The 21288-nt window shown below is 36.6% G+C and overlaps 2 protein-coding genes across 4 annotated transcripts in view; one reads left to right on the forward strand and one right to left on the reverse strand.

The window, feature by feature from the left end:
* The window catches only part of FANCM (FA complementation group M), an 80104-nt gene extending 67423 nt beyond the window's left edge, over positions 1 to 12681 (forward strand). Inside the window, exon 24 of the mRNA XM_061395003.1 lies at positions 590 to 12681. Within this exon, the coding sequence (XP_061250987.1) occupies positions 590 to 603 (14 nt within the window). The 3' untranslated portion in view covers positions 604 to 12681. The remainder of the gene's footprint in view (positions 1 to 589) is intronic.
* Positions 1 to 21288, reverse strand: part of MIS18BP1 (MIS18 binding protein 1) — a 47148-nt gene that overhangs the window by 4471 nt on the left and 21389 nt on the right. For all 3 annotated transcript variants that reach the window (XM_061395017.1, XM_061395016.1, XM_061395018.1), the window contains exons 9-12: positions 19020 to 19881; positions 8188 to 8360; positions 7258 to 7418; positions 5672 to 5820 (exon numbers count right to left, since the gene is read on the reverse strand). In XM_061395017.1, the coding sequence (XP_061251001.1) occupies positions 5672 to 5820; positions 7258 to 7418; positions 8188 to 8360; positions 19020 to 19881 (1345 nt within the window). The remainder of the gene's footprint in view (positions 1 to 5671; positions 5821 to 7257; positions 7419 to 8187; positions 8361 to 19019; positions 19882 to 21288) is intronic.

Genomic DNA, 21288 nt, shown 5'->3' on the forward strand with positions numbered 1-21288 from the left:
AAAAGTATATTTTATGTTCCATTTTTAAAAAGACAATCATGTACCAATGGAGATGGACCAAACGCTTCAACCCTATATGACTGTTCTGAAAAATGGTGGTTCACTCACTGTCCGTTGTCCCATCTGCTCTTCCCAGTCTCCGTCTTGCCACCTGCCTTTTCTGAAACTCCCCAGGACATCTTGTCCATTGATTCCCTTTTGTTACACCTTTCACTCCTTTCTCTTGTTCATGTCTTCCTTCCCTATCCAGGTTGAATCTTAAAAGTTATCACTTTAAGGACATGCATGGTGATGAAAACTCTCCATTAATTTATGCCTTCCAACTGTGTTGAGATTCAGTTTGGCCTTTTATTTCTACATCATTACATGTTTTTTATACCAACTAAGACTTAAAAAAAATATTTTTTTAACCTTACCTCTTTTTCCCTCTCATCCTTAGCAAATACACCTGACTCATAATTTACAGATGAAAACTGAAGCCAAATAGAATGTTGTTCTCAGTTTCCCAAAAATTACTTAGGACAAATTTTCTCTTTAGGCTTCAGGTGCCTTTATGATTGACTGCCCACTCCTTTATGATTTTTGGCAGCCTTAAAGGTATGACTATAAGAAATCTGTAAAGCTGTGATGTCTATTAAGACATCAGTGTGAACCACAAGCACTGCTGCAGCACGTCAAGGAGCCTAGTCAGTTGTTCAGGATCAGAACCTCGTCAAACTACTGTCCGCTACAGATACTTAGGGAGTGATAAAAAAAATACTGTCGCTTTGCTTCAAATTGTTATGAAAAGGAAGCCAACTACTAGAGTCGGTGAAGTCTACAGAGTAAAGAGGTCTAGGAAACTTGTTTTTAAAAATACATTTTTATGAAATATATTCTGGGTATGAGTCCATCTTGTGCTCTGTAAGGAAAAAAAGCCATTTTCTATAATTGTGAAAGTGATATATGTTAAAAAAAAAAAAAAAAACAGTATCATAATCCACATCAGTGTAATCCTACAATCTACAGATAATGGCTGGTGTTTTTGGTGAAGGAATTTCCTATCTCCTATGAATACATGTTACAAAACTGGGATCATACTGTGGGTAATGTAGTTTTATTTCTTAGCTCTTAAAAATTATTCACTGAACATTATTCTATATCATTAAAATTTGTTGAAAGCGTTATTTAATTCTTTTAAACTTTTATTGGAGTATAGTTGCTTTACAATGTTGTGTTAGTTTTTACTGTACAGCAAAGTGAATCGGCTATACACACACACACACACACACACACACACACACACAGCCCCTCTGTTTTGGATTTCCTTCCCATTTAGGTCACCACAGAGCATTGAGTAAAGTTCTCTGTACTGTAGTCTAATTTCTGATTAGCTATCTATTTTAAACATAGTATCAATAGTGTATATATGTCAATCCTAGTCTCCCAGTTCATCCCACCACCCGCCCCCCTTGGTATCCATGTTTGTTCTTTATATCTGTGTCTCTGTTTCACTTTGTAAATGAGACTCATCTGTATCAGGAGTTCCCCAAGCAGAGGGCCTGGGACTTGTAATGGTCCATGACCTGTTAGGAACCAAGCTGCACAGAAGGAGGTGAGGGACGGGTGAGTAAATGAAGCTTCACTGCAGTTCGCCATTGCTCACATTACTGCCTGAACCATTCCACCCTCCCCCCACCCTACTGGGTCCATGGAAAACTGTCTTTCACAAAACTGGCCTCTGGTGCCAAAACTGTTGGGAACTGCTGGTCTCTACCAATTTTTTCAGATCCCATATTTATGCATTAACATACAATGTTTGCTTTTCTCTGACTTACTTCACTCTGTATGACAGTCCCTAGGTCCGTCCTTGTCTCTATAAATGACTCAATTTCACTCCCTCTTATGGTAATATTCCATTGTATATATATATCACATCTTTATCCACTCTGTTGATGCACATTTAAGTTGTCTCCATGTCCTAGCCACTGTGAATAATGCTGCAGTGAACACTGGGGTGCATGTGTCTACTTGGATTATGGTTTTCTCTGGGTATATGCTCAGTAGTGGGACTGCTGAGCCACATGGTAGTTTCAGTTTTTAGGTGTTTTTTTTTCTGGCTGCACCATGCAGCCATGTCGGATCTTAGTTCCCTGACCAGAAATCGAACCTGTGCCCTCTGCATTGGGAGCTCAGAGTCTTAACTACTGGAATGCCAGGGAAGTCCCTCAATTTTTAGTTTTTTTAAGAAATCTCCATACTATTCTCCACAGTGGCTGTATCAATTTACATTCCCACCAACAGTGCAAGAGGGTTCCCTTTTCTCCACATCCCTTTCCAGCACTTACTGTCTCTAGATTGTTAATGATGGACTTTCTGACTGGTATGATGTGATATCTCATTGTACTCTTGCATTCTCTAATAACTAGTGATGTTGAGCATCTTTTCATGTGTTTGTTGGCTATCTGTATTGAAGACATGATTTTAAATTATTACATATTATTCTATTATATGGACAAATCCTAATTTCTTAACTTTCCTTATTATTGGACTGTTAGGTCAGTTTCAAAATTTCAGTATTGTTTTGTGATGAACATCTTTGTTCATACAAGTATACACTCATACTTGCCCTACCTCATATTTCCTTAGAAATAAAATTCAAGGGCCAAAGGAATGAATATTTTAAAGCTAATGATTTGGCCCAAGTTCTTACCAAAATCTGTCCAAAATCATATTCACCACAGAAATTAACTCACACACCTATGGTCAATTAATCTTTGACAAAGGAGGCAAGAATATACAATGGAAAAAAGATATTCTCTTCAATAAGTGATGTTAAAGTTGGACAGCCATATGTAAATCAAGTTAGAACACACTCTCACACCATGCATAAAAATATGGCTTAAGGACTTGAAAGACATGACACCATGAAACTCCTAGAAGAGAACATGGGCAAAACATTCTCTGACATAAATCATACCAATATTTTCTTAGATCAGTCTCCCAAGGCAATAGAAATAAAAACAAAGTTAAACAAATAGGACCTAATCAAACTTACAAGTTTTGGTACAGCAAAGGAAACCATCAACAAAACGAAAAGACAGCCTACAGACTGGGAGAAAATATCTGCAGATGGTGTGACCAACAAGGATTAATTTCCAAAATATACAACGAGCTCATACAACTCAACAAGGAAAAAACAAAACAACCCAGTCAAAAAAATGGACAGATGACCTAGAGACATTTTTCCAAAGAAGACATACAAATGGAAAATAGGCACATGAAAAAATGCTCAACCTCACTAGTTATTAGAGAAATGCAAATCAAAACTACAATGAGTAATACCTCACACTGGTCAGAATGACCAGCATGTAAAAATCTACAAATAAGTGGTGGAGAGAATGTGCAGAAAGGGAATCCTCCTGCACTGTTGGTAGGAATGTAAATTGGTACAGTCATTATGGAGAACACATAGGGGTTCCTCAGGAAACTGAAAAGAGTTGCCATATGATCCAGGAATTCCACTCCTGGGCATATATCCAGACAAAACTATAATTCAAAAAGATACATACACCCCCTATGTTCATAGCAGCACTATTCACAATAGCCAAAACATGGAAGCAACCTAAATGTCAGTTGACAGATGAATGGATAAAAAAGATATGGTACATATATGCAGTGAAATACTACTCAGCTATAAAAAGAAGCATGAAATAGTCCCATTTGCAGCAACTCTAGGATAGACCTAGAGATTCTCATACTAAGTGAAGTCAGACAGAGAAAGACAAACACCACATGAGATCACTTACGTGTGGAATCTATGACACAAATGAGCCTATCTATAAAACAAAGACTCACAGACAGAGAACAGACTTGTGGTTGCCAAGCAGGAGAGAGGACTGGGAGGGAAATGGAGTAGGAGTTTGGAGTTAGCAGATGGAAACTATTATGTAGAGACTGGATAAATAACAAGGTCCTAGTGTATAGCACAGGGAACCATATTCAATATCCAGCGATAAGCCATAATAGAAAAGAATATTAAAAAAAAAATATATATATATATATAATTGAGCCACTTTGTACAGAAGACAATGACAACACTGTAAATCAACTATACTTCAATAAAATAAATTCTGAAGTATTAAAAAAAATTACATGCTTAATATACTTTCACTTGTAGTAAATACTTATTTAAAAATAAACAAAAAATAATTTCTGGATTGCTAGGGAATTATGATTTTGCTGAGTAAATGCAAATTCAGATTTTCACTAAGCTTCATGAGAATACAGATGGTTTTTTTTCCTCCCAGTTTTGATCATATGGCATCGCTCTCACACACCCCATGAAAATTGCTCTTATCAAGATCAGTGCTGGCCTGCTGAACTGCCAAATGAATAGTCTATTTTCAGGCTGCCTTACCATTTTCCATTTCCCCCACATGTTATGTGATTGTTGGCCACCCATATCGTTTCTTATTTTTATTTATTTATATTTCAAAATAATGTTTATATTCACATAGTGTGGAATTCAGAAAGTCTTCTTTTTTGTCCCAAGTTATCTTAGTTCGTCTCCTGAAAGATCACCAATGTTTTCAGTTGCTTATGTATCCCTTCAGAGATATTTCATCAAATAAAAGCAATTATGTGTGTGTATACACACATATACATACAAGGATACACACACACAGAGCCCCTATTTACACAAATGATAACACATTAACTACATCTAATGGTTTTCATTTATTTATTTATTTTTTGGCTGTGCTTGCGGCATGCAGATCTTAGATCTCCCACAAGGGATCAAACTCATGCCTCCTGCACTGGGAGTTGTGGAGTCTTAACCACTGGACTGCCAGGGAAGTCCCCCTTTTTTTCATTTAATATATCTTGAATATCTTACCATAAGTACATAAAGCATTTCTCATTAATTTCTATGGCTACATAATGTAGCAAAATTTGATTGGTCCCTTATCGATGGGCATTTGAGTTGTTTCCAGCCTTTTGTCATTATAAGCAATACTGCAACAAATTAGCTGTACAATCACAATTCTAGAAGTAGGACTGCTAGGTCAGAGAGTATATGAATTTATAATTTTGACAGATATCAACAAAGTACCACTTTCAGAGATTGAACTAATTTACCTTTTCACTAGTAATGTGTGAGAATGGCTTTCCTTTTCTTGTTAATTTGTAGGAGTGTTATAACAGGGAAGTTAGCCTTTTTTCCTGTGGTAAGTTCCCATAAATTCTTTGTCTAAAATTAGAAGTTCCATAAATTCTTTTCTCAGATTCTCATTTGTCGTTTGACTGTTTATGATGGTTGGTACCAACTAAAACTTTATTTTCTATAGGGTTGACTTTATCATACATTTTGTTAGTGGCTTCTGGGACTTCTAAGATTATGAAATAATTCTCCACAGTCTTCTAAAGATATATTTTATACTTTAATTTTTACATGCCAAAGTTTGACCCATTTGAGATTTATCCTAATGTAGAGTGTGAACTGTGTACTGACAATAATGAAAATACCTATACTGCAGGAACCATCCATCTTTGACCTCTAGGAACTATGCTTTCTTGTTTTTTTAAAAATAATGATGACTTCTCTAATTACTGACATCTGCTGTCTTCAACTTATGGGATGTTAAAAGCTCATGCAGAGAATTACAGTACCATATGCACAAATACTTACCTGTTTATAGAGTCTAGCATGCCGGGCGTGACATGATGACACTGAGGAGTTTTTGCCAGTGGAAAGACAACTGATGATGGAGTTGTTGGATTTCTGTCCATATTTGGCAGAATATCATCCCCTTCTTGACTGTCCTGGAAATTTGGTAACTAAAAAGCAAATATGTATTACCAACAGGCACCCCTAAAAACGGAATTCCTCATTATCATAAATTGTTTTTTGGGGGGAGTGATTATGTTATTTTCCTTTTTAAATTTCACAACTAAGATAACTAAAATATTAGTAGGTAGAGAACAGAGCCTTGGTCTCTAAAAAACTTAGTTTCTATTGTGTAAAATGGAAATGACATACATTTCTAGTATTGCATAGGCCAAAGGTCAGCAAATATCTTCTGTAGTCAGAAAATACTTTAGCTTTCATGGTCTATACAGTCTTTGTCCCACTGCTCAATTCCACTGCTGAAGCAGGGAAACTGCCCCGGCCAACATGTCTGTGGTCCAGTAAACACTGTTTATGAAAAGAGCTGATACGCCAGGTGTGGCCTGTGGGCCACGCACACAGACCTCTGCACGGACAGAACAAAGCAAAAGTGTAATTTACTATTATGCTTGGTACTTAATAGATACCCAAGCAGTATTAAACTTTTTGTGTGTATATATTTCCAATAAATAATTTAATCTTTTAATTAAAGTTTTACTTACCTTTATATTAAAACCTTAGAAAAAGTAGGCTTCTGTTTCTATTTTATTATTTTTGCTTTTAAAATACTGCTACTGTTGCACTTAGGACAAAACACGGGAGGAATAATGTAAAGGGCACAGTGCCTAAAGGATCAGTGTTTTTGTGCAGAGAACACAGTAAGAGCCTCAGATGGCTCCCTTAAAATACTTCCCTTTATAGCCTGTCTAGGTAAAAAGGGGCCCCAGATCATGTTGTCACCAAGTTCTCACTAAGCAGCCTTTTAAAACTGGATAATTTAACAACATTGTGAAATGGGTAGACAGAAAAATTACCCCAAGTGTGAGCCTTCTGAATTTTTTTCTTGCCTACTTTTTTCCCCTGTGAGCTTGATACTTTTTATTATTCCAGTAACATCTGAATGAGTTCTTATTATTTTTATATATTGCAAATATTTTATCCCAATCACTGAAGTTTTTAGTTATGTGATTTTTTCATTCTATTGGTATAAAAATTCTTGTATACATTCAAATCTGTCAATATTATGCTGCCATGTAGTCCCTCCTCTGAATTTACTATGCAGTAGTTAATAATCTATGCCTGTCACGCCCCTTTTTAAAGTCTGCCTCACTGCATATGAATTTTAAATACATATGCTTGGCCTGTTTCTGGGCTTTCTATTTGGTTCTTTAAGCATTACTTCTGAACCCCACTGAAGGGTAGACCCTGGCCACTGAGGAGAACGGCATGACTGGCAGACTGCTTCCTACACTCTACTCTGGCATTTCTGTGGAGGCTATCAGTCCTTGGCCTAAATATCAGGGATGAACACTAACCCTAAATAAAAATGAAAGACACAAAAGTCAATATAAAAAGAAAACAATGATTTCCTCATTTAAGACTCTTACCAGTATTTTTTGATGCTGCAAAGGTGTTGCACTGAAAAAATCATCATGGTCATCTTTTGGCAGCTGTTCAAGAAAATCTCTCATCTGCTGCTTCCTTTTAAGAGTTCCCACTTTGGCAGTTATCTTCATAGTTTCCTTCTTATCAGCATCATCGATCTTGCCTTAAGAGTCAGCAAAAGATTTTGGTAAGGATTTGGTCTTTTATAGTAACTGCTCTATAAAGTTAACAGCCTTTGCAAAATCTAAACTGTGTATTCATATTAAATAAACTCAGCATCTGTTGTTAATATTTCCAAGCCTCCTATGTAATAAATGACTCTATCCTGGGATTCGGGCAATATGATTAGATTACAAAAATACTCAGGAAGAAATTACATTTGGATTAGGCAGGGTGAGGTTGGAAAGGTTCTTTACCTGTGAGGGAAGTTACCTCTCATATTTCCCTTACTGGTTGTCTACCCTATTGTCTTGCTAAAATATAAACCTTACTGAATTAGGACAGGGATACTGAATGTTCCCTAAAGCTTCGTTTAAGACTTCTCTGGCATAAACCTGGCCAGGAATGTGTACTCCTGGGGACTACACAACTAAACTTATTCTTATGAGTTTTCTTATGAATTACTAAGGGACCCTAACAAAGTGGCCTCAAATTTAACTTAGAAAAATAACCCAGTTATTGAAATCTTTGGATCCAACTGCAGATTTCCTAGAACAAACTCAAGGCACAAGGCCGCTAAGGTTACTATTAATATAAGGAAGTAGCTAGGTCAGACTTAAAAAATTAGACAGATGATCTTTGTTTCTAGCTTTAAAATTATAAAAACAAAATCCACCTATTAGAAGACACATGGATAAATATAAATTACATCTAATGAGTAATCAGAAATCAATACTGAGAACTAGGAAAAAACTATTTGCTATGAAGGTTACCGTTTTTGCCTTTGGGGTTGGCTGGCTTTTTCTTGGTGTCATGTTTCTGAAATCTTTTTCCTCGGGGATCTTCCATGTACTTCCTCTGGCATTCATCCGCAGATCGAGAACCTACAGCCATAGCTACGTCTGACCAGAAACCAGACTTGTGCTTTGGCAGAGATGCAACAGCACTACAGAAGACCAAAACCAGTTAAAGACCAAGAAATTCAACTCAATAAAAGTAACCTTTTATTGAAGTGAAGGGATGCCACTAAATCAGGAATTTTATCAAAATCATTCTAGATAACTATTTGGAAAGAAGTTAGTATTCCCTACACTTAATAATTCTTACTCGACTGAGCAACTGAACTAAAATGAATATGAAGATGTGAGTTTATGTATCTAGTAGATGCCTTCAATTTTGTTGCATTCTATCAAACCTGAAAAACCATGCCCAGTCTTTCAACATATTTTCCTAAATCCAGCTAAGCAATGATTAGATCTTTGTTTTGGGGGTGGGAGGTGGGGGCTCTAGCATGATTAACTTTTCTGCACTAATACACGAATCTTACTGGTGCTAAGAATACAGGAAAACAAGTTCTTAGGTTCTATATACTCCAGGTTACAAACTCTTACTAAAAAGTGTAATGCTTGCATTTACTCTATTTTAATTTATAGAACTCAGTATACTACTTAATTGAGGGAAATGAAAATTGAAATAGAAAAAAATAGTCAATATAAGGTAGTTACCCAATTTAACAACTGAGTTACATTCTAAAATTTCATTGCAAATGATTATTTAGAACCTGGTATACATATTACTGCCTCCCCAACTCCCAATAGATTTTATATATTGTGGTTAAGGCTGATTTTAATAGTTCTGCCGGAAAAGGTCTACTTAACTTACCAATTAACCTATGCAGTGTCATGCTGGAAAAAATTTAACAACTAGTTCTCTGGGGTTAAAAAGCCCTGTTTGTGATGTCTGTCAACTTCCATATTGTAAATACATCTATTGTGGCTGATTTCAAGCTACCAATTATACAGAATTTCTACCATACAGATATGACAGACATTAAAAACTTCAAGGGCACAGATAAGAATAAAATATAGTAAAATATTTAGGAAGTGATGAGTTTAGAGTTTGTTTCTAGTAAATTTATTTTTAGTTTATATAATTTTTAATAATGACTCTTTAACATTCAATTTGTAAAATTCCTAAATATTTAAGAGTCAACTTTTGTGAATAGATATGATCTAACTACAGAATACCACTTATTCCATATATAAAAGGAGAACAAATACTATGAGCACTGAGCTTGTTAATGAATGTTCTACTTTTGCATAATTAATCATTCCACATGTGTTCTCAAGTGAAGAACTACAAGGAGGGGGCTCAAAGTTCCCTATTTGTATACATAGCTAGCATGCAAGTCTAGGATTGCCTGAAAGGACTAGTTTGTTATAGTAAAAATACTTAATCCATTTAATATGAAATCAGTCTGTAGTTAACATATCTCCTCTAGTCCATCTAAGTAATTTAAAAAGGCAAATGTAATCATATTAACTCCAGTCCTACTTAAAAATCACTTCATCGGGACTTCCCTAGTGGTCCAGTGGCTAAGACTCCGAGCTCCCAAGGCAGGGGGCCTGAGTTTGATCCCTGGTCAGGGAACTAGATCCCTCATGCCACAACCAAGACCCAATAAAGCCAAATAAACATTTTCTTTTTAAAAAATAACTTCATCATTCTTAGCATAAAAACCAAGTAGGACCTATACTATTCCTTACCTATCTGTTCTCATCCTCTGTGCCCTTCCCTCACCTTCTATATGCCAGTCATTTTGGCCTTTTAGTATTTTAAAATATTCTCTTACTTTCTACCTCTATATACATGGTTTTACTTTAAAATGTACTTATCCTGAATCTTTGGCTTGAATACTTATTTATTTATCCTTCAAATATTAGTTCTGGTATCTGCCTAAACAAAGTCATTTTCCAGATAAATATTCTCATAAGCTTCTTACAGGGATTATTTGCTAAGTATCTGTCTATCCTACTAGGCTATAAGCATGATGAGGGGTATAAAATAGTGGGCTGCAAGTAAGAATCACTTAAGGAGCTTATAGCAAAATTTAAGGAAGCAAGTAAAAATAAGCAAACAGATCCACAGACTCTATCCCTGAAGATTTCCATTCAGCAGGACTGGGGTGACAGTCCTTGCATTTTCCAAAAGCTCCTTATGTGATTATTTTGCTGTTAAGTCAGCATTAGAATTGCTTTATGTTGTTTATAAGAAGAAAGTATTACATCTAATTGAGTGGAAAGTAGGAAGAGGTAATAAGGAAAGGTTACAGGGAGGAAGTGACACATGAGATGAAATTTGAGGGGTGGATAAAAACAGGAGAAAATGAAGCAAAAATATTGGCAAAGAAATGAAGACAAAGAAACTGCATATGGCTAGGGAATGGTAAGTAATTCATATTTATAGTCTGGTAAACTTCAAAGAAATAGCTGCGGGTCAGAGCTGTGAAAAAAACTAGAGAAGCATAACCCAAGCCCAGGTCTTCCAGATCAGAATATTATAATAGTATGCACTCTAGGTACTTATAAAACATTTTAAGTTTATAGTAAAATCGTCCTTTTGGGTATGGTTCTACGAATCTTAGCATATACATAGATATAAAACAAGCTCCATCAGACTGGGAAAAAAACTTCTAGTCCTACCTCTTTGTGGTTCACCACTATAACCACTGGAAATCCCTGATCCATTTTCTTTCTTTTTAGTTCTGTCTTTTCCAGAACATCATATAAATGGAATCACATAATATGTAACCTTTTGGGCTGGCTTTTTTCAGTCAGCATACCACCTTTGAAATTCATTCAAATGGTTACAAGAATCGATAGTTTTTCCTTTTATTACTTAGTAGTTCACTCACTGTTAAGATTGTACTATGACTGACTTTATGCAAACAGGGCTGTGAAAATCAGGAAGAGAAATGAGCTACGTAAAATCAATCTATAATGTTGTTTATGAACTTCTGGGCTCACACTGCAAATTTTGATATATTTTCTTCTTTGTTCAGTTCAGAATATTTTCCCTTGAGACTTCCTCTCTGACGCATGGATTATATACAGGTGTGTTATTTATTTTTCCAGCACTTAGAATATTTTTCTTTTATTGATTTATAGTTTAATTTAGTTATGGCCAACAAATACCCTTTGTATAACTTCAGTTATTTTCAATTTGTTAAGATTTGTCTTATGATCTAGTAAATGTTCATCTTGGTGAATAATTCACCTATCCTTGGAAAGAACATTTTTTCCCTACTGTTAGGTACACTATTCTAAAATGTCAGCTAGATACAGTTGGTTGGTAATGTTGTTCAGTTCTCCTACACCTGCATTGATTTCCTGTCTACTAGTTCTGTTAATTACCAAGGGAACACTGACGTCTCCAACTATAATTGTGCGTATGACTCTTTCCAGTTCAGTACTTTCCTTTCCTGAAGGACAGGGAAGCCTGGTGTGCTGCAGTCCATGGGGTCGCAAAGTTGGACACAACTGAGCAACTGAACAACAACTTTCCTTTTAGTTCTTTCAGATTTTGATTCTTGTATTTTGAGTTTTTGTTCAGTGCATACACATTTAGGATTAAGCCTTCCTCGTGAAATGACACTTCTATTATTTTGTAATGTCTTGCTTTACCCTTGATATTTTCTTCATACTGAAATCTCTGATCAGTATTAATATAGCCACTCCAGCACGGTATTTATCTATCCTTTCACTTTTAACTTGGCAATGTCGTATTTGAAGTGTTTCTTTTATATGACGCATAGTGGGGTTGTGTTTTTAAATTCATTCTGACAATCTATTAAATGGTGCATTTAAATTATTAACATAATTAATGCAGTTGTTTTTCTTTGTTCCCCATCTTCTATTTCTCTTTTTCTGCCTTTTTTAAAAAGCATTTTATCTATTACATATTTGAAGATATCTAGGTAGTTTTTCGGAGAAGGCAATGGCACCCCACTCCAGTACTCTTGCCTGGAAAATCCCATGGACGGAGGAGCCTGGTGGGCTGCAGTTCATGGGGTTGCTAAGAGTCAGGCACGACTGAGCGACTTCCCTTTCACTTTTCAGTTTCATGCATTGGAGAAGGAAATGGCAACCCACTCCAGTGTTCTTGCCTGGAGAATCCCAGGGACAGGGGAGCCTGGTGGGCTGCTGTCTATGGGGTCGCACAGAGTCAGACATAACTGAAGCGACTTAGCAGCAGCAGCATGTAGTTTTTAAAAATCCATCATACAATATATTTGCTTTAAACCATTAAACAGGGGAGAGGGGGGGTGTGATGAAGATATGTTGTTTTGTATGTTATGCTTTCAAAGTGTTAACTGTCATTAGCTAACACTATCTTGTTGTTTGTACAGAAATATACTGGTCTAGCACAGGCAAATGTAAATTTTGTTATACTTGTCATACCTGTTTCAATAAACTTGCTAAAGAATCCTCTCTGGGGAAAAAAAAATAAAACCATTAAACATTTAAAAGAACTCAAGAGGAAAATAGTCTATTATATTCACCCAGAGAACTGCCGTCTCCTTCCTATTCCTCCATTCCTGATACTGCCTCTTTTCCTCTCGCATCTCTATTCTGCTACTGAGTCTACCCAATGAGTTTTTTTTTTATTATCTCATTTTTCAGTTCTAAAATTTCCATTTGAGCTTTCTTTATATCTTCTACTTCTTGCTGAGACATTAGAAAATTCTGTTCAAGAATGATTGCTTTTAGTCCTGAAGTGTTTTTTATGAGACTGACATGCTGCTCACTATGCCAAGAAGGCAGGTCTAAAGTGTTTTTATATACCTGCTTCAGAATCTTATCAGATAATTCCAACCTCTGTGTCATGCCAGCATTCACATCTTTTTGAATGAGATTATTCCATGAGAGTTGAAATCTTCATTGTTCTTTATATGCTAAGTAATTCAGGATTATTTCCAAGGCATTTCGAAATAGGAAACTCTGGGTGTTACACTCTATGCTGGTTTGGTATGCTCACTAAGTCATGTCCGACTCTTTGCAGCCCCGTGGACTGTAGCCTGCCAGGCTTCTCTGTCCATGGAATTTTCCAGGCTAGAATCCTGAGTGGGGTGCCATTTCCTACTCCAGGGGATCTTCCCAGTCCAGAGACTGAACCTGCATCTCTTCTGTCTCCTGCAGTGGCAGGTGGACTCTTTACCACTAGCACCACCTGGGAGGCACCCTGTTTATTCTATGGAGAATGTTAATATATTTGTTTTAGCAGGCAACCAACCTGGCTGTAACCTGAGTTATCAATTCCAGTCAGTTTTCTGTGGTTGCAGTTTCAATGTGTTCTGTTTTTAAAGCTTTGCAGTGCTGTTAGGATATACTGCAAGTTGGATACTGGGTGGATGGCCTGGATATTGGATGGGAGTCTACCATTTAGTTCAGTTCTCAAAGTCTCTGGTTATGCTGTTTAGGATCAGATCCACAAATGGACAACACAAGTTAAGTCCAAAAGCTCATAAACAACTTTCTAGGGTTACTTTCCCTAGCTCGTCCCTCTGCAATTTTTGGTTCCCTAGAGTTGTTTTTTGCTTCTCTGGCAGAAATCAGGGGTTTTAGTCACCAGCTTTGCTGCACACTTTATACAGCTGCATCTTGCTCCAATGCCAGGGAGAGGACAGACAAGAAAATGGCAAAATTACTCTAACTGGAGAGAAAGGTTCATACTTTGTGAGTTTTATGTATGTGTGGACCCCAACTGCTGCTGTGAAGTTTACCCCTGCTGGACTGTATGGGTACTGGGTTAAAAGAGAAAGGAGAAAAGAAAACCGAGAGATTTCCTCTACTGTTTCTGAATGTTAATAATCCCCTTTCCTGCTCAAGCCAGAACCAAAGGGCTTCTCTTTGAACTCTCTTTGTCTTGCCTCAATGCACACTTCCTGGTTTTAAGTGGTCTTAAGTCTAGCTTGGGGGAACTTCACTTCCAGTTTGGTGGTTCTTAAAATTCTAGTCTTTCCTAATCAACTGCTATTATTTATCTTTCTGCATCAACAAAAGCAGTTCTAAGCATTCTGTTCAGGTTTTTATACCTGCATCGGAGAAGGCAGTGGCACCCCACTCCAGTACTCTTGCCTGGAAAGTCCCATGGGCGGAGAGCCTGGTGGGCTGCAGTCCATGGGGTCGCTAAGAGTCAGACATGACTGAGCGACTTCCCTTTCACTTTTCACTTTCATGCACTGGAGAAGGAAATGGCAACCCACTCCAGTGTTCTTGCCTGGAGACTCCCAGGGACGGGGGAGCCTGGTGGGCTTCCGTCTATGGGGTCGCACAGAGTCGGACACGACTGAAGTGACTTAGCAGCAGCAGAAGAAACAGAGTGGAGTACGCTTACTTATCGTACTGGAAACGGGCATTTCTGCAGTTCAGGCATTTCAAAATATCCTTATGTGATCTGAATATACAGTAAAGGAAATAATGCGGGATACAGCTGAAAAGGATAACTGAGGTCAACCTGAAAAGGATAACTGAAGTCAACTATTGCTCTCAATGTGAGGCAGAAGAATCTTTATATAATTTGAAGATCAGTAAGAATGCAAGTGAAGGGTTTTGACTTGTTAGAACCACACAATACATTACAACTAATCTGGAGTTGTATAAAACAGATTATTTACTCATATGAAATGAACAAAGTACAAATACAAAGCCACTTCCAAAGTTCAGGCAAAAGGCATTAAAGGTCTGAAAAAGAGTAGTGTCAAGAAGAAGGCTACACAGGCATATCTCGTTTTACTGCTCTTTGGTTTACTGGGGTTTTATTTTTTGAACAAACTGAATGCCTATGGCAACCCTCTGTCAAGTAAGTCTATTGGCACCATTTTTCCAACAGCATTTGGTTACTACATATCTCTGTCACATTTGGTAATTCTCACAGTATTTCAAACTTTTTCATTATCATTATATTTGTTATGGTGACCAGCGATGTTACTGTTATATTGTTTGGGAGCCAAGAACTGTATGTATCTAAGACAGCAAATTTAACTGATAAACATGATTAAGCTTACTGAAGAAGGCATGTCAAGAGCTGATGTAGGCTGAAAGCTAGGCTTCTTGCCCAAGTTAGCCAAATGTAAATGCAAAGGAAAAAGTTCTTGAAGGAAATTAAAAATGCTACTCTAGAAACACATAAATGATAAGAAAGTGAGACAGCTTTATTGATGATATGGACAAAGCTTAGTAATCTTGATAGAAGATCAAACCAGTCACAAGGTTCTCTGAAGCCAAAGTCCAATCTAGAGCAAGGCCCTAACTCTCTTTAATTCTATGTAGGGTAAAACGTGAGGAAGCTACAGATGAGAAGTTTGAAGTTAGCAGAAATTGGTATGAGGTTTAAGGAAAGAAGTCATCTCTGTAACACAAAAATGCAAAGTGAAGCAATAAGTGCTAATGTAGAAACTGCAGCAAATTAGCCAGAAGATCTAGCTAAGATCATCAGTGAAGATGGCTACACTAAACAACAGATTTTTAATGTAGACAAAACAGTCTTGTATTGGAAGAAGACGTTGTCTAGGACTTTTATAGCTAAGTAGGAAAAGTCAATGACTGGCTTCATGCAACTAGGGACTTGAAGCCAGTGCTCATTTACCATTTCAAAAACCTGAGCAACCCTTAAGAATTATGTTAAATCTACTCTACCTGGGCTGTATAGGTGAAACAACCCTAGAGGACAGCACATCTGTTCTGAATTATTTTAAGCTCACTGTGGAAAGCAACTCAGAAAAAAAGATTCCTTTCAAAATGTTACTGCTCATTGACAATGCACCTGGTCACCCAAGAGCTCTGAGATGGAGATGTACAACAAGATTAATGTTGTTTTCAGCCTGTTACATAATGTCCATTCTGCAGCTTATGGGTCAAGGAGTAATTCTGATTTTCAAAGTCTTATTATTTAAGAAATATACTTCCTAAGGCTAGAGCTGTTCTCGATAGTTATTCCTCCAATGGATCTGAGTGAAGTAAATTGAAGACTCCCCAGGAAAGGATTCACCATGAAGATACCATTAAGAACATGTGTGACTCATGAGAAGAGTTCAAAACATCAACATTCACAGGAGTTTGGAAAAAGTTGATTCCAACCCTTATTAATGACTTGAAGGCGTTAAAGACTTCAGTGGAAGAAGTCACTGCAGATGGGATGGAAATAGCAAGAGAACTACAATTAGAAGTGGAGCCTAAAGATGTGATTGAATTGCTACAACCTCATGAAAAAACTTCAACAGACGAGGAGCTGCATCTTATGGATGAGTAAAGACAGTGGTTTCATGAGATGAAATCTACTGAAGATGCTGTGAAGATTGCTGACATGACAATAAAGGATTTAGAATATTATATAAACTTAGCTGATAAAGCATTGCTGAAGTGACAATAAAGGATTTAGAATATACAAACTTAGTTGATAAAGTAGTCGCAAGGTTTGAGAGGACTGACTCCCATTTTGAAAGAAGTTCTACTCTGGGTGAAATGCTATCAAATAGCATTGCATGCTACAGAGAAACCATCCATTAAAGGAAGAGTCAATTGATGTGGCAAACCACATTGTCATTTTTAAGAAATTGCCACAGCCACCCTAACCTTCAGCAAACACCACTCTGGTCAGCAGCCATCAATACCAAAGCAAGACCCTCCACCAGCAAAGGAATTACAACTTGCTGAAGGCTCAAATGATAATTAGTATTTTTAAGCAACAAGTTATTTTTAAATTAAGGTATGTGTGTTAGTCGCTCAGTTGTGTCCAATTCTTTATGACCCCATGGACTGCAGCTTGCCAAGCTTCTTTGTCCATGGAATTCTCCAGGAAAGAATACTGAGTGGGTTGCCATTTCCTTCTCCAGCGGATCTTCTGACCCAGGGATCAAACCTGAGTTTCCTGCATTGCAGGCAGATTCTTTACCATCTGAGTCACCAGGGAAGCCCAATGAAGGTACATACAGTGGGTTTTTTTTTTTTTTTTGGATACAATATTATTGCATACTTAATAGACTACAGTATAGTGTAAACATAACTTTTATATGCACCAGGAAGCCGTAACGTTAATGTGACTTGCTTTGTTGAGGTATTCGGCTTATTCCAGTAGTCTGGAACCTAACTCATAACATCTCCTAAGTATACTGGTAGCTTCACAATTTTTCAAAAGATTAAAAACCAATAATAATAAAGAGTTTAAAGCTAGCTGACTAGGAGAATTACATGTTAAGAAACAGGAATGTCAGGCAACGTGGACAGGCAGAAGAAAGTAAGTTTGGCTTTTGACAAATTAAGTTAGCTGTGAAAGTGAAAGTCGCTCCATCGTGTCCAACTCTTGTGACCCCATGGACTATACAGTCCATGGAACTCTCCAGGCCAGAATACTAGAGTGGGTAGCCTTTCCTTTCTCCAGGAGATCTCCCCAACCCAGGGATCGAACCCATGTCTCCCACATTGCAGGCAGATTCTTTACCAACTGAGCTATCAGGGAAGCCCCGAAGTTAGCTGTAGGTGAGATTTATATAGAGATGTCCAGCAGGCAAAGGGAAATACAGACCTAAGTACAAGAATTCAGAACTAGAGACACAGATTTGGGAGTTCCTGTACAAAAAAGTAGAGCTTTGGAAGGAAAAGATCACTAAAGAATACACTTTGCTATAGAGCAAGCAGCCAAAATCAAGAACTTTGGAATATAAGAAAACTTCTGCCTGAAAATAAGACAGAAGGAAAATTTAGGAAATGGAGAAAGGAAGAGTACAGTGGCACAAAGATCTCTTAGAAAGAAAAAGTAGATTTGAAAATGAATTCTAAATGTTATAAAGTTGGGGGTACACAAGAGAACGGAACACTAAACGTGGTATGTTTTTATGTTTTTCTTCTCTCTCTTATCAGTGACATCTTCCTATCTTTCTCCTGGATGATTTCCATCGGCATACCACTATACTCTGGCCTGACTCATTTAATAAAAAGCAAGCAACTAAACATACATGTTCCCTTATCTCCTCACTCTTCTATGACTGTGCCTTCTGCTGTTCCCCAACATTGCCACATATCTTTTGTTGTCCATCTAGGTTATCTTTACTGTCCATTGCTCAACTGTGACCTGGCTTCCAATACCAACTACCACACTACTGAAACTGCTTTTCAAGTCTATGTAGCCAAATCCAATTCTTACCATACCTGGTTTATCAAGCAGCACTAATTAAGAAACCCTGGACAAATCACCCAATTTTTGAGACCAATTTTTCATTTATCAATGAGGGGGAAAAGACTATGAAATAACCTACAAATTTGGGTTCAAATTTAAGGTTTTATAATAGTAAAGTTAATTATAAAATATTCCTGAAAATGTGAAGCTAAATGAGAGAGTTGCATTTGTCTGTTGAAACAGTTTACCCCTACTTTATTGAGGTATGATTGACAGATAAAATTATATATGTTTAAAATGTACATGTGATCATTTGATACACGTATACATTGTGATGTGATTACCACTATCAAATTAATTAACGTATCTGTCCCCTCAAATAGTTTTTGGGGAGGGAAGGAGGGGACTGTCTTGAAATATTAAATGGGAATGAAAAGAAAAGAAGGTCACTTTCACTTTCTTCATATGTGGGCTGCAGATGGCCACCTAGTTAGATATTATCTGTGTTCTCCCTCCACCCTACATAAATTTCAATTTCTCTTCAAGTGTCTTTGGATGACATTTTCCATTTTAATGATTAGAAGTCATAAATCAGCCTCTATAAACTGTTTTGTGGCCACTCTAGATTTCAAAGTCAAATCTAACTACTTACCAATCAAGTTTCTGTAATTCTTTCTTATTCCACTCATCCTGAGTAAAACCAGGCAAACATTCCAAGGAATGCCTGTTTGTCTTACTAGACCCCATTTTCTCAGTATTTGGAAGTTCATTACCAACATCAGGTTTCTTAAGGTTTTCTTTAGCAGAACATTTAGCTTTCTTTTGTTTCATATAAAGTTCATTTTCACTTTCTTCAGTTTCACATTCAGGCATCACTGGGACTGTCCTTGTTTTTCTTGTGCTTTTGCTCTGGTGAACCACTGTTTCTTCAGTATTTATTGCTCTGGTTTTCTTAACAATCTCAGTTTTCCTTCTAAATTTCTTTTCTTTTTCACTTTCTTCATTGGACAAATCTGATGAGGACTGTTGCTTGTCAAATGACACAGTTACTTGATTTTCAATTTTCTTCAGTTTTGATAACCTTGTATTTTTCTTAAAGTCAGAGGTGACCATTTGTTCTTTTTTAGAACTGGGTATTTTTATTTTGTGGTTGACAGTGAAGAAATCACGTTCACAACAATCTTCCGTATTTTCACTACTATGGCCCACACTACACTCAAATGTACCTTCTAAAGTCTTTGTGGGCTTACTGACTAGACTTGTAGTTTCATTTGAGTCTGTTTTACTTTCTTTTGGAGGCTTTCCCAATGCAAATTCTGTTACTGCTTTAATGGAGTCAGATGACAGATTATAGTCCCTGCATTTTTGCTCTATAATTTTTTTAGATTTAAGTGGTGTCACTAAAATACAAGGTTTCTTCTGACTAACAGTCATATATTTTCTTTCTTCATCTGAGAAAAACTGTTCCCTTGATGTTAGAATGTCAATGGATACTTTTGATTCTTTAGTTCTCTCTTTAATTTCAGAAGACAAAAAAACAAAGATCAAAATTTCAAATTAGAAACAAAATATAGAAAAAAAAATTCAACAAATATACTGCTCTTTCCCCCCATACACTCCATTTTACACACTTTACTGTCAAATTAAGCTTTCTGAAGCCCTGGTCTGTCAGATCACCGCCCCTTCAACTGTAAGCATTTATTAATTTCTATACCAATCTGTCCACGTGTCTCACAGTATTCTTAGTGTACGTAGCTCCTCTTGCTGGTCTTTATCAATATAGTTCTAATTGCTCACTGTACTCAATCTGAATGACATTCTGTTAATTCACTGTTCCTCAACTTTCATTAATCTCCTTCACTCTACTTGGAAAATTTCTTCCACCTACTCTCTACTTCAGTTCTGTTCTATAACCTGCTTCATTTATGTTTTCCAACTCACCTGTCCACAAACTTTGTCCTGATTCCCTCAACTGAATGAAAGCTTTCCTTCAAATTTCCAGAATACTTTCAAATAATATCATGTTTGACAATGTGCCCTGTGTTATAATTATATACTTGTCTTTCAACTGAAAAAAATTCTTAATGGTAAGAACTTTGTTTTTACTTTTGGCTTGAAAACCACTTGGGTTACTAATACCTTACTAGGTATAAAATATATGGAACAGAAGCTATCCTAGTTAAGGAGAGTTAAAAAGACATGGAGCTCCATCTGCATGGCCCATACTCATCCCTAGTGGAGGCCACAGAGATATATTTTTGCTGAATCCCCCAAAGCTCCATGAAGAATCATAGGATAACAACCAAAACAGATCTTGGGAAAACAGATCTTGTACTGTGTCATTGGCTAAAGAAAGCAAATTAAAATGAGAGAAAGTCTCCAGTTTGAAACTTAAGAAGCCAGAAACCAAACCCATTTAATTTATAACTTTAAATTATACAATTATAAATATGTACAAGTTTTAAACCATCATACCAACCATCACAGTTAAATACTCTAACAACGTACACATACTGTGTGCCATTTTACAAGATGAATGACAAAATGAAAGACTTTTGGGAAATACCGAATGCTGGGGAAAAAGGATTCTCTAAATTATAGTTCATGAAGTGGCACTACTCAAAAGTAATCAAGGAAGTTACTATGATTTCTCAATGGAATCATATATTTCTTTCTAATTCCTCCATGATTCAAATGTTCAACTGGAAATGTGAAAATTTTGAACTTTCTAATTTTGAACAAAGCCTTTTTATTCTGAATATTTTTATTCATTTTAAAATAATTTTAATAAAGATTCAGACCATTCTGGATACTTCAACCTAAGTTGTATGAAGTTGGTAGTGTAAGTAGTATTGTACCCTCTTTACTTCTTTAAACACTTATAAATGTTCCTCACTTCATTTCTTTTCATTTTGAAGTAG

The sequence above is a fragment of the Bos javanicus genome, chromosome 21, assembly GCF_032452875.1.
Source record: "Bos javanicus breed banteng chromosome 21, ARS-OSU_banteng_1.0, whole genome shotgun sequence".
NCBI lineage: Eukaryota > Metazoa > Chordata > Mammalia > Artiodactyla > Bovidae > Bos > Bos javanicus.